General features: G+C 37.4%; 2 protein-coding genes across 15 annotated transcripts in view; one reads left to right on the forward strand and one right to left on the reverse strand.

Moving 5' to 3' along the window:
• Nucleotides 1–7,391, forward strand: part of lmbrd1 (LMBR1 domain containing 1) — a 53,151-nt gene extending 45,760 nt beyond the window's left edge. Inside the window, exons 15-16 of the mRNA XM_069538840.1 lie at nt 5,496–5,587; nt 5,887–7,391. Coding sequence (XP_069394941.1) covers nt 5,496–5,587; nt 5,887–5,997 — 203 coding nt within the window. The 3' untranslated portion in view covers nt 5,998–7,391. The remainder of the gene's footprint in view (nt 1–5,495; nt 5,588–5,886) is intronic.
• A 5,009-nt stretch (nt 7,392–12,400) lies between these two features.
• adgrb3 (adhesion G protein-coupled receptor B3) overlaps nt 12,401–13,746 on the reverse strand; it is a 118,450-nt gene continuing 117,104 nt past the window's right edge. For all 14 annotated transcript variants that reach the window (XM_069538635.1, XM_069538633.1, XM_069538634.1 and 11 more), the window contains one exon: nt 12,401–13,465. In XM_069538635.1, the coding sequence (XP_069394736.1) occupies nt 13,277–13,465 (189 nt within the window). In that variant the 3' untranslated portion in view covers nt 12,401–13,276. The remainder of the gene's footprint in view (nt 13,466–13,746) is intronic.

Consider the following 13,746-nt stretch of genomic DNA (forward strand, 5'->3'; position numbering starts at 1 on the left):
TTAATAACTCAATAAGTAATTTTATTAATGAATTTAATTTAAAGATTTTATGGCTTACAGAAGCTTGTGTGAAACCTGAGGAATCTTCAGCATGAGAAAAGGCTGCCATTAAAATCCTTTCTTACCACCATGATGCGCACGCTGTTACTTCTGGTGGGGGAGCTGATTTGAAAATGGAAAAAAATTATATGATCTCGATAATATGATACTCTTTTATTAAGTGACATGTGTCAGATCTAAATGTAAATGTGCAGTCGGTGCTATTTACATATGTCACCATATGATTTATTAGTTCATTTCATTTTATTTCATAATATTCATAAAATTCTCATCAAAGATTTATCTGTCTTCTTGATCACTCTCTCACCAAAGGCATTAACTAATTAAACCCCTCTGCGGTTTATTGCCGTAATGTTAACGCCTCCATCGTTACATTAGTAACCTCAAGTATTGCTTTCATTAGTTCCCTTTACAGTCAAACCAATGATTTTAATGATATTTGTACAATAGTGGCAAACTGTGAGGTTTAGAGCTCGGCCTTCAATGCTGTCCCATGGAAGTCGTAACCAATGAGTGGCTCACTCAAAAAGAAAAAAGCTGGACATCAAAAAGAAAAAAGCTGATTAGATAATTCTATTTTCATGGTTGTAGAACATTAACCCCTTAATTTTTGAAACAAACTTGGTAGAAATAAGCCTGAAATTAGAATCAAATGAAGTCAATCAGCAGAATCAAAAACAAATGATTCTCAAATCAAGTGTGTGTCAGTGTCTTTAAAAAAGACTGCCAATTCATTTATATCCATAACAATATAATTAGTCACAGAATGGTGGCTTGAAAACATATTAAAACACCATTTTTTTGCCAACAAATGCCAAATGCCTGCTGTCAATTTGCCAGTAAACATCCTCTGGTTAAGTTTTTATGTTGAGGATTGGTTGATGCTATCAGAGACAAAATGATAAAATATTAAGAGAAGCCCTCAAGCCTTCACCTGGTGTAAAAATGTGGGAGTTTAAGATGATGAGCGGACGTCCAGCTCCTTCATTCCAAGACATAAGGAATGACATTATTTCTAGTTTGAATCCCAGTGATGAAACTTCTGGTGAGGCAGACTGTCTTCACACTGTGGACTGCTGTCTGTTTCCTAGCAACTTGCCATTTTCCACAGCATTGTTTTAAAGACCTTAGGGGAGGTGGGGGGGGGCAAGATGGTTGTAATTTAATGCGTTGCCTCTGAGATGTCAGGTGCCTGAGCAATTTTCAACAAGAGACTCTGCCACCCCCATCACAAATTAATAGTAATTTTCTTTGCATCAAGGGGATCATCGCCAATTTGCATTACAATGGAATATGTCAGTCAAAGTGGTTTTTTTTTAAGAAAAACGTCCATCTTGTGATCCACAGACACCAGCTACCTATTCTTGTATTTTGCTTAATTGTGTGATGTTCAGAGTGTGTGCAGTGAACTATATCTGACCTTTACTTTGTTATGCTTTACATATTTCAAAATACACATTACACTTAACATATTCCATATATACTTCACCCAGCACATATATCATACATGATATTTATTCTCTAGGCATGATTGATTATTGTTTTATGCACCAGTAAGTCATATAAAACATACACTGATTACACTTCTGTACATTACTCTATCTCGTGCGAAAACTCCACATGCATTAATCTACATTGGCGTCCTACTTACTCTTCTTGGATGCACGTGCAGGACAATCATTGACTGAAGCTTTCTAATCAAGGACTTCAACTTGGTGCTGTCATGCACTTTGTGATTGACTCTTTCTTCAGTCTTTCATTGTGTCAAAACCATTAAAACACAGAAGTTGGTTCAGACCAAAATTGGGCTATAAAGAGAGTTAATATTGGATGTAGCCCTTACAGTCAAGTCCAAGTCTAAGACCATTTCCTCTTAGTCATTTCTGATTTGAAGCCCACTTTTTATTTGTCAGGACCCTTAAACTCAACTCCAAGTAATGCAAGTGGTGTTTACAAGTTGTGTAATGTTTTGTGTTACTTCTTCTAATGGACCTTAGATCTCAAACTCGACATGGTTGTGTTAAGTAATTTAATCACAGCCACTTATGATATGAAACAAGTGGATTGTCTTTGCTGCTTCTTGCTGGTGGTCACACAAGGTTGCTTCTTCATATCTGGTCTTTTGTGTCTGCATCTGGATATCTGGAGCACTGCTCAAATGGATTCTCTTTGCAAGTAAAAAACATAAAATATTGCCCAGTGAAAACGATGCTTTTAGTGAACTTTCATCGACTAAAACTAATATGAGTACCCAGAGATTTGAAAGCAGTTCTGCTGGAGGAACATCAACATCCTCAAAGGACATTGAATAAAGTGCTCCTTTGCTTTCAGATAGAAGAGAAAGTAAAAGCACACAGTGTAGGTACTCGAGTGCTTGCTGATAGAGAGGCTTTCACAAAGTGTGTGTGTGTGCGCACACAGGGTTTTATTCATGTTTTTGTGTTTGAATATAGAGACAAAACTTATACATAATGCATCACGCTACACGGGCAGCACTCACCCGGGTATCACGAGTCAAGGTGAAATTACCTGAGCTCCCACACTGCCCCATGCTCTTATCAGAGAACAGTAATGATTTCAAGGTGAAGCAGGTCGGCGGCGTACATGATAATATATTTAGGCAGACCACTGTTGTGAACCATCTGTAGGTCCCACTCGGAGCCCTGCAGTTCAGGTGAGCAGCTGGAGAGCTGCAGATGGCGGAGGTACAGAAGGAAAGGACTGGGGTCATGGGGAGGGTGCACAGACTTGCTTCTTCAATTATCTGTTGATCCTGGTGAAGCAAAAGCTGATTGTGGGTACATTCCCGGGAGTCCTCTCAATCTAATTGATATTATAGTTGAAGCAGTACCTGGATAGTCCTACTTCTTCTTCTCTCTTTTTTTTTTTTTTTTTTAAATTTAGCACTCTAGAGGGGAAAGCTTTTGAAAATACTGAGTGTGATGAATAAATTCTGAACCACAATGAATTATTGCTGTGGACCTTGATGTCATGTAGCTCGCTTTAAGTCTGATTGCACTGTTCGTGGGGTTAGAGTCGGTGTGTGGAGCGGTGTAAGAAGCAGTGTGATAGGAGCAGCTCAGCAGGGCTAGCGTTAATGCTCCAGATGGCTCTCTAACATAGCCAGACAGTACATTTCGTCCTCTCTTTGACTTGGTGGACTTTCCCTCTTTCCTTCTTCTGTTGACACAATATAAGTCTGAGTGGGATTGTATTGAAATGTATTTTTCCTTTATTGCTTCAGTGTGCATGGTTATGCTTTATTCACATAATGAGAGCAGAAGCACATTGCTCTTTACCTTTCTTCCTGTGTTTTCACACGGAAAGAATTGGAGGAGAGACCTAAACAATTAACGCATATCAATTAGCACTTGTCACATTTGACGTCATCAGCATTTCCTTTGCCTGCTGATACCCATTCATGCAAATAAAGAGGAATGACTCAGCTTAAGAATACATCTATTGTTCCTGCCAGCTAAACCAGGAAGATTAAAAGCCTTATCGAGTTAAGACTCAAAGGTGATGTCACTCACGTACAGCACAGAGCAGCTCCCCAGATAACGGGAAAAAAACAAAGCAATAAATATGTCCCATTCCTCAAGTTTCTACTTTTGATGTTTATATTAATGATCACAGTGCAGTGTTGGTATTGATTGAGCTGTCCTTGGTCTGAGCAACAAAATGTCATTTGAGGAAAAGCCTCTGAGTAAGTTGGGAAATGTGCTTCGTGAAAATGGCAACAATAGAGGTCAGAATCAGGTTCAAATCAGTTCATTACATTTAGAACTTATTGCTTTTTGCCCTTTTCACATTTCATGTTTTGGTCATTTATGTACACTCTGGCTTTCACTCATGTATAGAAATAATGATATTAAAAAAAACGAGCTCAAGAGAATTAGTAAAAAAGGTGCTTCTTTGTAAATGAGGTTAGCAACTGCAAAGCTTGTTTTACTTTTCAAGGTGGACACACCTGCTGCAGGGTTCTCCTTCAACCTATGTTTCACCTTAATCACAATTTGTTGGTGTCTTCTTGCGTGTCCTTACTTGTGACTTTTGCCTTTCCCACATGTAATACTCGATGTATTCGGTGCAAGCCTCCATTAAATGTTGCATTGTTTCAGTCTCGTCCATTGGTTGAGCCACATCCACATTGACAGTGACATGGCTTTCCTCTTTTCAGAAGTCTGGTTGTCTTTTTTAGTTAGAGTGACAAAACTGCTCAAGGCAATCCTCCATGAAGTAATAGCCTATTTTCTAAGTGTGTACACACCCCTTTGTACCAGATAACAAGTACAGACCTGGTGCCATTATATCCACAGTCACAATGGAGGTTTGACATCTTATTTGACCAATGCTATTTTTCTGGATGAAAGTTCACACTTCAGAAAAGTTACTGTTACATGTCGTATTTCTCCTTTGACCATGATTCCTTAGGGTATCTGTCTTCTTCTCCTCCTTTACTCCTCTTTCACCTGTTCCCAATCACTCTTCCCCCTCTCCATCATAAGTCAACCTCTCTTTTCTCTTACTTTATGTGATGATTGCTTTCTTCCTTCAAGCATTTCCATATCAGTTAATCAAAAAAAGTGGAAAACATTTTGGTGGTGGATGATGTGTTGTAGTAACGTTTTTGTTAAAACATTTACATGCATATTGCTGTGTTTTTTTGGCTCCTAGCAATTTCTAAGAAATCTGCAGTAGATACAATAACTTTATATGATTAGACAAATACTGCAGATCACAAGAATAATACTTCTTGTGTTTGGAAAAGCATGGACCCTAAACCCCTAAAACCCCTAAAACCCTTTTTGCATGTTCAGTTTTTTCTTTCTGAGTTTAAATCCTTAAAAAGTACAGATATTTCTGGCTTTGAAGAATGGATATTATGAAAAAATGATTATTGAAATTTGAATTCAACAATGCACAGTAAAAATGTTAAGTGTTTTCCACTTCCTTGGTAATGTAGAAAAATAAAACATGAATGTTTTCCCCAATGTCAAGAATATACTAAGGTTAATAATTTAAAATTCTGCCGAGATGAAAACCATAAGTATTTCATTGCTCTTTAAGAAAACTTTGATGGTCTTTGTGTTTTTCAAGATTTGTTTTTTTATCGGCGTAATGCAGAAACCTTGTACCTCAGAAACACTAAAGTGGAAGCAAATATTCGTTCCACTTGGTCTAAGAATGGTGAAATATTTTCTCAAAGGCAGGACAAATAAAAATGCCAACATTTTATTTCATTTTGAAACAACTACCTGGTGGAATGATAGAAGGCTGGATTTAAAATGTGAAACAATCAACAACCTTGTGTAAAATATATTATTATTGTTCTTTACTTTTGAACAATATATTTTTTGCAATGCTTATTGTAGTTGTTTTGTCTTAACAGTACCATTTATAAGGAATTCTTTTCTTTTCTCCGTCCTTTTCAGATGAGTGCACAGTGACAAGATCCTATCTTTTCCTCCACAAGTTCTGGTTCTTCAGCACCATCTACTACTTTGGAAACTGGGCCTTTATTGGGGTAAGTACAAGAATATGAATGAAACTTTTAGTGGAGCGACAGCTGCTCAAACTGGTTGGATTGTTCTCATTTGATTTATTTTATACAGTGCGTTTAGTTTTAGTCCAAATCCAGTTCAAAGTTATATTCTATAGGAAGAGTGTAAGAGTGTTGCTGTATTTCCAGAAGGTTACTAGAAAAGGCTTCACTGACACTGCACACAGCTTAATCTCTTCTTTGAAGATATTGAATCACCTCTTTGCTTTGTGTTCCTGGTGCATTCTGTCAAATGATCGTTCTGCTTTGCTTATCTTTTTCAGGCGTTCCTCATTGGTCTGGTGGTGTCCTGCTGCAGAGGGAAGAAGTCAGTGATTGAAGGAGAGGTGGAGGCCGACGACTCAGACATAAGTGACGATGAATATGTGCACTGAAAAGAGTATTCGCTTAATCTGATTTAAAGATATGATTTAAAGATATGGCCGTTACTTCAAGGGACTAGAAGTTACAGGTTCATAAACAAATACAAACAAATGATAACTTAGTATATTGGTCTTAAGGAGTTGGTGCAGTGGTGTTTTTGTGTATTTCAGCCTTGTTTTGAGTCGACGCGTCACTCCCCTTAATGGGAGCGCGCAGACTGATTGTTGTGTCTTTCTCAGTCGATATTATTGATGACTTTGGGATTCTGGGAGGGTCCTGCAACTCAATCCTACCTTGAGAATTCACTTCTGAACAGCTTGAAGCTGACACAAATTGGTCATTTTTCTACTGGTAGAGACACATTATTATGGCAGCAGAGTCGTGGGCTGCTTCAGAACGTCTGAGTTTTATATGGAGACAGAGCTTAGCCTTCGATTAAGTTGTTTTTCTTTATTCTCCAAGCACTTTCTGGACACTTTAAACGATTACTTTATGAAAATATCTATACTTAGCTCAAGTATACCTTTAGGATAAAATACTAAAAACAATTGTGTCTACATGAACTGCTGTGCTTGCTTGTTTTCTGAAAACCTAATTGGTATAAAAAAATAACGATAAGTGTTGAAAGCGGTGACATTTACAGACTTTATTTTGCTTGTTCTTATCTGAGGATGAATATTTCCAGTGGATTTGCTGTTTTTTCCGTCTGCATTCAGTTTTTTGCAGTTTCAGACCCTTATTTATTTAGATGTTGATGTACTTGCATAACTGCACTGTGACGTCTAAAGGACCAATTGTTGCTGTTGTGTTTTCAAGATCTCAGTTATTTTTGGTTTTAAATCAAATTGGTTCAACAGCTTTTTGCTTTCTGTGTTGGAAGATGAGTAAAATAGGGAAAAAAAGATTTGGCTGTAATTTTCTTTTAATTAAGGATATTTCTTGTTTATCAGCAGCTGGCTTGTGACATAGAACTGGCTTTTATCTTGTACACATACATATAACTTTATCCCAATATATTTAGCAGTCGGTGTCAAAATCAATATGTCAAATATAAATTTACAAACTCACAGAAAATATCAATGTGAATGATTTTTTAAATTTGGAAACAAAATATTAGTGCCTCATGAATGTATAGTACCAGGATGGGCACACACTTCAGTTTACCTAAATTAAGCTGAGTCTCAGTGAGTTTTTCTTCTTTCTTTTTTTTTTGCGATATTAGTCTGAGTTTCATTTTTAGAGAAATGCTTTGATTGAGCCAGCAGCTGGAAATGTGATGAGGTGACGATCACAGAAGCTGCATCACGCTCAGTCCCCTCCTGCGACTGGCTGAAACATTTGCTGTTGTGAAACTTGTGTTTAAAGAAATAAAACAATTTTAAACCCGTTAAAGGAATAAAGAAAACAATGTGTTCCGAATTGATTTCACTCCCTCATGTTATACCTTGTAATCCGTGTAAGTTTTGCATTGTGAATTGTCAATATCGCACAACATGATGTCTCTCTTACACAAACTCTTATGAATGGTTTAACATGCAAACATTAGTGTCCCAGTTGTTTGGAATAGAGAAAAATCGATCATACGATAACAGTAGAGGTGTTTCTGTTATATACATATCACATTTGTTTGAAATAACGTATCTGTATGGCACATTATGATGTGTCACTCCAGAGCTTAGAGCTATTGTACATATTGGTTGTACCAGGTCGTGAGTAAATAGTGACACATGTAATTATTAGTGAGAAGCACGTTAACTCTCCTTTCTGTTCTTTAAAGCATCAGATTAGGTTTTCTGAGGTTGAGACTTAAAATTAATTAAAACTAATTTATTTCCTGCCCCCCCACCGACACATCTGACCATTCCTCATATTGCTGTCTACAGAACATATTGCTCTCTGTGGTTTCTCTACCACAAAGTGTGTGATAAAGATGAAATAATTCAAAATATTCTTTAATTGTGTAACATTTACTTTAATTAAATTGCTCCACAATGTGGTGAGTTGATCTATTTAGGAGCTTTAAAGTTCATAACCACAATCAGACATTCTGTTAATGACAGAGCGTACCCTGCTGTTCAGAGCCGAGCCTCTTAAACAAGTGTGAGCGTAATAAGGACGTTTATCCAATGACACTGACATGGATTAGCATGTAACTACTCAGCGCTTGTTTGGGATGGATTTGCATAACATTTGGTTTGCATGTTCGATTAGAGTTTGCGGTACGTGTACTTTGTCATAACTATGGTGCAAGCACGCCTTGAGTTAAGCCATTATGTGACATGCCACCCACACATGCACTAATACAGCAAATAAGCCTTGAGCCAAAAACATGGCGCCCCGGAGCTCGAGCAGAGAGGATTGTGTGATCAACGTGTCAGATCAGAGGATTTGTGCTGTTCAGGGTGGAACTTTTCTCATCACCTCTGTTATTCAAACAACAAGCTTTTCTCACCCCCCACCCCTCATGCATTCCATCTTTTTCTTTTTTATCAGGCTACTCTTGCAAGTTTGCTTTGGAACAGTGAGAGCATTTTAATGAATAAATTAATGAATTAGTTGAGGGGGAATTATTTTGCAGGGAGCTAGAAGGTTTACAAGATCTGCCTGAGGACCATGCCCAAAATATTCATTTGATTTAGTTTTATTTCCTACAAAATTGATTTAACAGCAAATCCAATCTGACCCAATATTTATTGTTCTGTTAAATTTGTAATTGCTGTAATCTGAGCTATTTTACCCAATTGTTCAGATGTTAAATTTGCAGGGACACATCCCACTGAGGTGCTTTTGGTTCAATTAGCTTCTAATCATTTGAAATCAGAGAGGAACACAAAGTGGGGTTTCGGACTCATCCATCTAAAACCTTACGTTGATGATTTTGTGGGGTTCTGTAGATACCTGAGAATCCACACATCAGGGCATCTATTCTCAGGAGCCTTATCTGAAGCCATCGTCTCTCTGCTGCTCCACAGGATGACACAGCATTATACAGCACAAAAAGTGCCTGCTGTGTCTTTCAAAGTTTCATTTTTGTTTCTCCTCAGTAGAAGTACATCTATCCTGGAAAGTGTAAGTTTGGCAAACTACTTTTTTTTACACAAATGTATGGTACAGCACATGTATTTTGTTTTCTTGGTTTGGTATTAGTTAACTTTTTGTGTCAGTTTTCTTGGTGATTGTTTGTTGTTTGTTATTCATGTCTCTCTGTTGTTTAGCTCTGATGATTGAAACATATGTTGCATCCTTCGAAAATGAGATGATGCATCTCAAGGGTTATTCTCATAAACGTTAACACAAGTTAGCTTAAAGAACTGAGCTTTGTCTCCCAAACTGCACAATATACTTTTGTGTCTTTGAAAATATGTTGATTTCATTTCACATTTTAAATCTCAATATTTATTTGTGTTAAATATTTGTAGCAGTTCATCACCAAATCAAAACACAAACAGTTTATTATTCAAGAATAACAACAGAAATCAAAATCAGCCCAATTGTGAAACTCACGAGTTAGAATCATTTTCTGATCTGGTGTCACTTTGGAAACAATCATTTTGTTTCATTTTGGATCTTAATTTATAGATAGTGTTCAATATAGTGTATAATATACAAGCAAAATATGTCTATACCCAACCAGTGGGCGAAAAAATTCTACTTGCAGCAACTTGAAAAGTTACAGGAAATTGCCTTATGTTATTGTTTCATGAAACATCACACCACTTTTGAAATTTCATTATTACCTTTGCTGGAATGAATTCTGTGATTTTTTGGGGGGTTGCCCTTGAGTCTCTCCTCCGGGCTTTAACTCTTCTGACAGGCCCTCACAGACCAGCAGTTTGTCTTCCCCCGAGTCACGCCTCCAGGGAGGAAAGTGAAGCAGGACCCATGTAATTATGTTGATTCACTGTTTGCAGCCCCTAAGCAGGTTGACCTCTTTGCTCTTAAGGGCCTGTGGGACCTGCCACTCACTTCCAAATGAAGACTTGTCCAGCAGGATTGACAACAGGTCCCAGCTCCACAAGAGCTCAATGAGTCAGCTTTTCATTTTCAGACACACGGGCATTCTGACAACCCTAAAACACACATTTGACATATACAATCAGGCAAAATAAAAATATATTTAAGTAATTTTAATATAGGGTTTGGGTTAAGTGTGAAAAATCAATTCATTACAAGTGTTAGGGTTCATTACAAGCTCTTGGATTATGATCTCGGCCATAAGACACATTCATTTCTGCATTTTAACATGTAGTAGTAAATGGCACAAAGAGCACTATTGTTTTTCAGAAAACTAATTTGCATGAGGTGCAAGGGCCTTTTAAAATAAAATGGCAGAGTGTTTTCCCCAATTCAATGGGCTACTCTGTTAAACAGTAGTAATAGTTTATTGTTAGAGGGGGAAACAAGGACCCAATCTGTTACGTCTGTATACTTTGTTTATTCAGTTACATTTAAACCTCATCTTTGAAAGTTTTTTACATGTAAGCTGTGCTAAAAAAATGTCTCAAATAACGTCTGAGACAAACAGCAACACAAACTGTCTTTTCCTGTTATGTATTGGTGTGGTTCAGTCATGCTCAGTAGCTGGTGCGTTATGGCACATTTAGTTGACACAGCACCTTGTCATTTCATGCTTCTCATTTGAATACCATTAGGTCATATCAGCACATAAATTGTCTCTGGAGTCGCTGAAACTTGTCTGTTTTCATCTGCCTCCACATGATATTTGTACTTTGGAAAAAGAAGAGTTTGTTTGTGCAAACACTTTCATGAGCTAAGGCAAAATAAAACAAATGCAGCTGAGGTGCTTTCCAAACATGACATTGGTTATTACAACCATTACAGCCTGGCATCATGTGCACAATAAGTGTGTCCTTCAAACACAGGAAGTGTAGCATTAATCCATCAGAGTGAAAGAAAGAAAGCATATTTAGTGTCTGAATAAAACAAGTACTGTCCAAAAATATAGTACTTATTAATACCCTGTAGTTGCTTTAGAATGTCATGCTAGTCCTGAGGTTCCTCTGCTGTTCCAACATTTACTTGTTGGCAAACTGTTGCAAAACTTTTGAAGTACATGATACCTGATATCCCATAAAAATGTTTCTATATGTTTTAAACGTACATTTTTATGCATTATAAACCAAACTTTAAATGATCGTATAGGGTTCAAACCAAATATCACGAAATAAAACTATTAGTTGTTTTTAAGGTTAATTGTATGCATTATAAACCTCATCTCTCTGTATGAAAATATACAACTTTGTTTTAAAGTATAATTGTGTTTGGTATAAAGATAATTCTCGTCATTAAGACAATTTCATGCTGTACAAACCAAATATCAAATGTTATAAATTAAATATCAATCTGTAAAATGATATTTTTTTAAAGTTCATAGATCATAAACTTCTTATAACTATCTATTACTATTTCTTGTTTTTATAAATATGACTTGTATATACTACAAACCAAATATAACTCTGTAAAACGATATCGTTCTCAGCTGAAAACACATGAGCAGGCAGTGGTGACATGACAGAGTGTTGAAAAGCCCTTCACACTATTAGACACACTCATGAAAATCAAACCGCTCTCTCACAGAGTTCTGGATATAATTAGCCTAATTTTGTCGGCTAGTCTTAATTGAACTGGCCTGTAAATCCAGACATTCATGTCTAGTCAGAGCTGGATGTGATATCAGCTTCATTTATATTGAGCTGAAAGTCTCCTCCTCGTCTGCTGCCTCTTTTTTTTTTTTCCTCTGGTTGTCATTCCTCACTGATGGTGCATGTCCAAGTCCCTCCTCCTCCTCCCCCTCTTCTCCTGATGGGTGGACCCACTGCTCCCCCACAGGAAGGACACATACTGATGTCCTTATTGCCGAAGTGCCAGACCACCACATTGAACAAACAGGATTTTCCCCATAAGCCCCCCCCCCACATACACACACACCCTCTCTGCCCCTGATATTATCAGGTGGAGCTACCGGAGGTGCAGAAACACATTAAGGGTGCTCGAATGTTTCCCATCCAAATTCAGAAATCAGATACAGGGCTGGATTTATGAGGCGGGTTAGGAAAGTTTCCAGTAGTGACCTTCAGCTGCAGTTAAATCTAAGGTTTAAATCATAAAGGGAACGACCTCCTAACCTGAGAAATTATCTGTGGCGATGAGACGTGAGGTGCGAGGGAGACATAATCCAGTCTGTGCTAAGATAACCTGCAGAAAAAGTTGCCATTTTAGCATTTTCACAGCAGGTTTCATGATCTTTTAGATGATAGAAGTTAGATTTTCCACCGTTCATAAAATTTTCATGGTCACATCCTCATCCTTTGACTCGTTCATTCAAATATTCCCATCAAACACAATAAACAATCCTTCCCACAACCACAAACCACATAAACTTGACACGACCTCTGAAGCAGTACGAACATATTTCCTCTTTTATTTACATTCCTTTTCAAATGTTAACATTTTTCGCTATAACTTTTGATCAGGTTGGCATCTTTTTTTTTTCTCATTAAAATAAATTGGCACAAGTAAAACATATGTAGACAAAAGTTTATTTACACCATACAACATTTCTGTTTTTAAATATTTTATACAGAGCTGCAGATGTGAGAGCTTGCTGGGATCCTTCAAGCAGAGTCTGCAGTATTAAAGTTGTGAAATATATTATTTATATAAAAGTGGGTATTATCTTTATTGCATTTAAAGCAATGAAGAATGTAGCTTGACAAACATTCATTTTAATATGACAGAAAAAATCCTCTTTGCCTCCAATGTTTTTATATCATAAAGTAAAAAGTGTAGTAATGGCCAAACAGACTGTTATAAACTTTTTAAAAACCTGCATAAATATATACATTGTGCTCCCGGGTCTAGTTTTTATGAAATCAAAACTAGACCCGACGAAGCTGGGACGACATGGCATGTCATTTGCTTTTGTGAGGTTGTCATTTCGAGAGATTACCTTGTTTTTTTAGCTGATTCCTCAACAGATAATTTGAAACACATGATGGTAAATATTGTACACCAGGCTGCCCCACACTAAGTACACTAGTGAGAATACAAAAAGTAACACTGATGTTTTTTTCCCTTTTTTTTTCTTTTTTTTTTTTTTCTTCTCTCTCCTCAGTCCTTATGTTGTATTGGCACATAATGTCCCTGCCACACTCGTATTATCCAGATATGTATGCCAAGGCTGTTAGAAAAGTCTGTTGCTTTATTCAGTGCAAAATACATCCCTTTCTCCTCCTTTCCTAGTTTGCATTTTCCTCCCGTCTCCGCCCTCTAGACCTCCGTTTGGAAGTCTCCTTCCTGGACGTCCAAGGGGAGGTTGACACACTTTTCCCACTCTGCGGGCGTCATCTCCAGTGAGTCCTTGGTGTCAGATTCTAGTACATTCATAGTGGCGTAGTTCTGGTACTCACAGGCTGGATTGTAGCTCTCCCATGGGTTCTTGTTTGGCATTGCCTTGTCCTGTGAACATGGCCAGTGGGGTGTGATATTAGTGGCATGACAACCTCTGGAGCTAAAATGTTATTTTTTTTCACACACACAAACAAAAACACACCCTTCTGCAGTGAGGTCAATTCATTCAAACAGGCATCATATGAATTCCTACCCACTGCTAATTGAAAATAATGGATTAATGCTGTGGAAAGCATCAAATAACAAAAGATAATGGCAGTGTATTAAATGTGAACATGCTTACATCGAGTCATAGCAGTCGTGTTTTCCCCAAGCTCGGTAACTGGTGC

This window comes from Paralichthys olivaceus, chromosome 14 (assembly GCF_024713975.1).
Source record: "Paralichthys olivaceus isolate ysfri-2021 chromosome 14, ASM2471397v2, whole genome shotgun sequence".
Lineage (NCBI taxonomy): Eukaryota > Metazoa > Chordata > Actinopteri > Pleuronectiformes > Paralichthyidae > Paralichthys > Paralichthys olivaceus.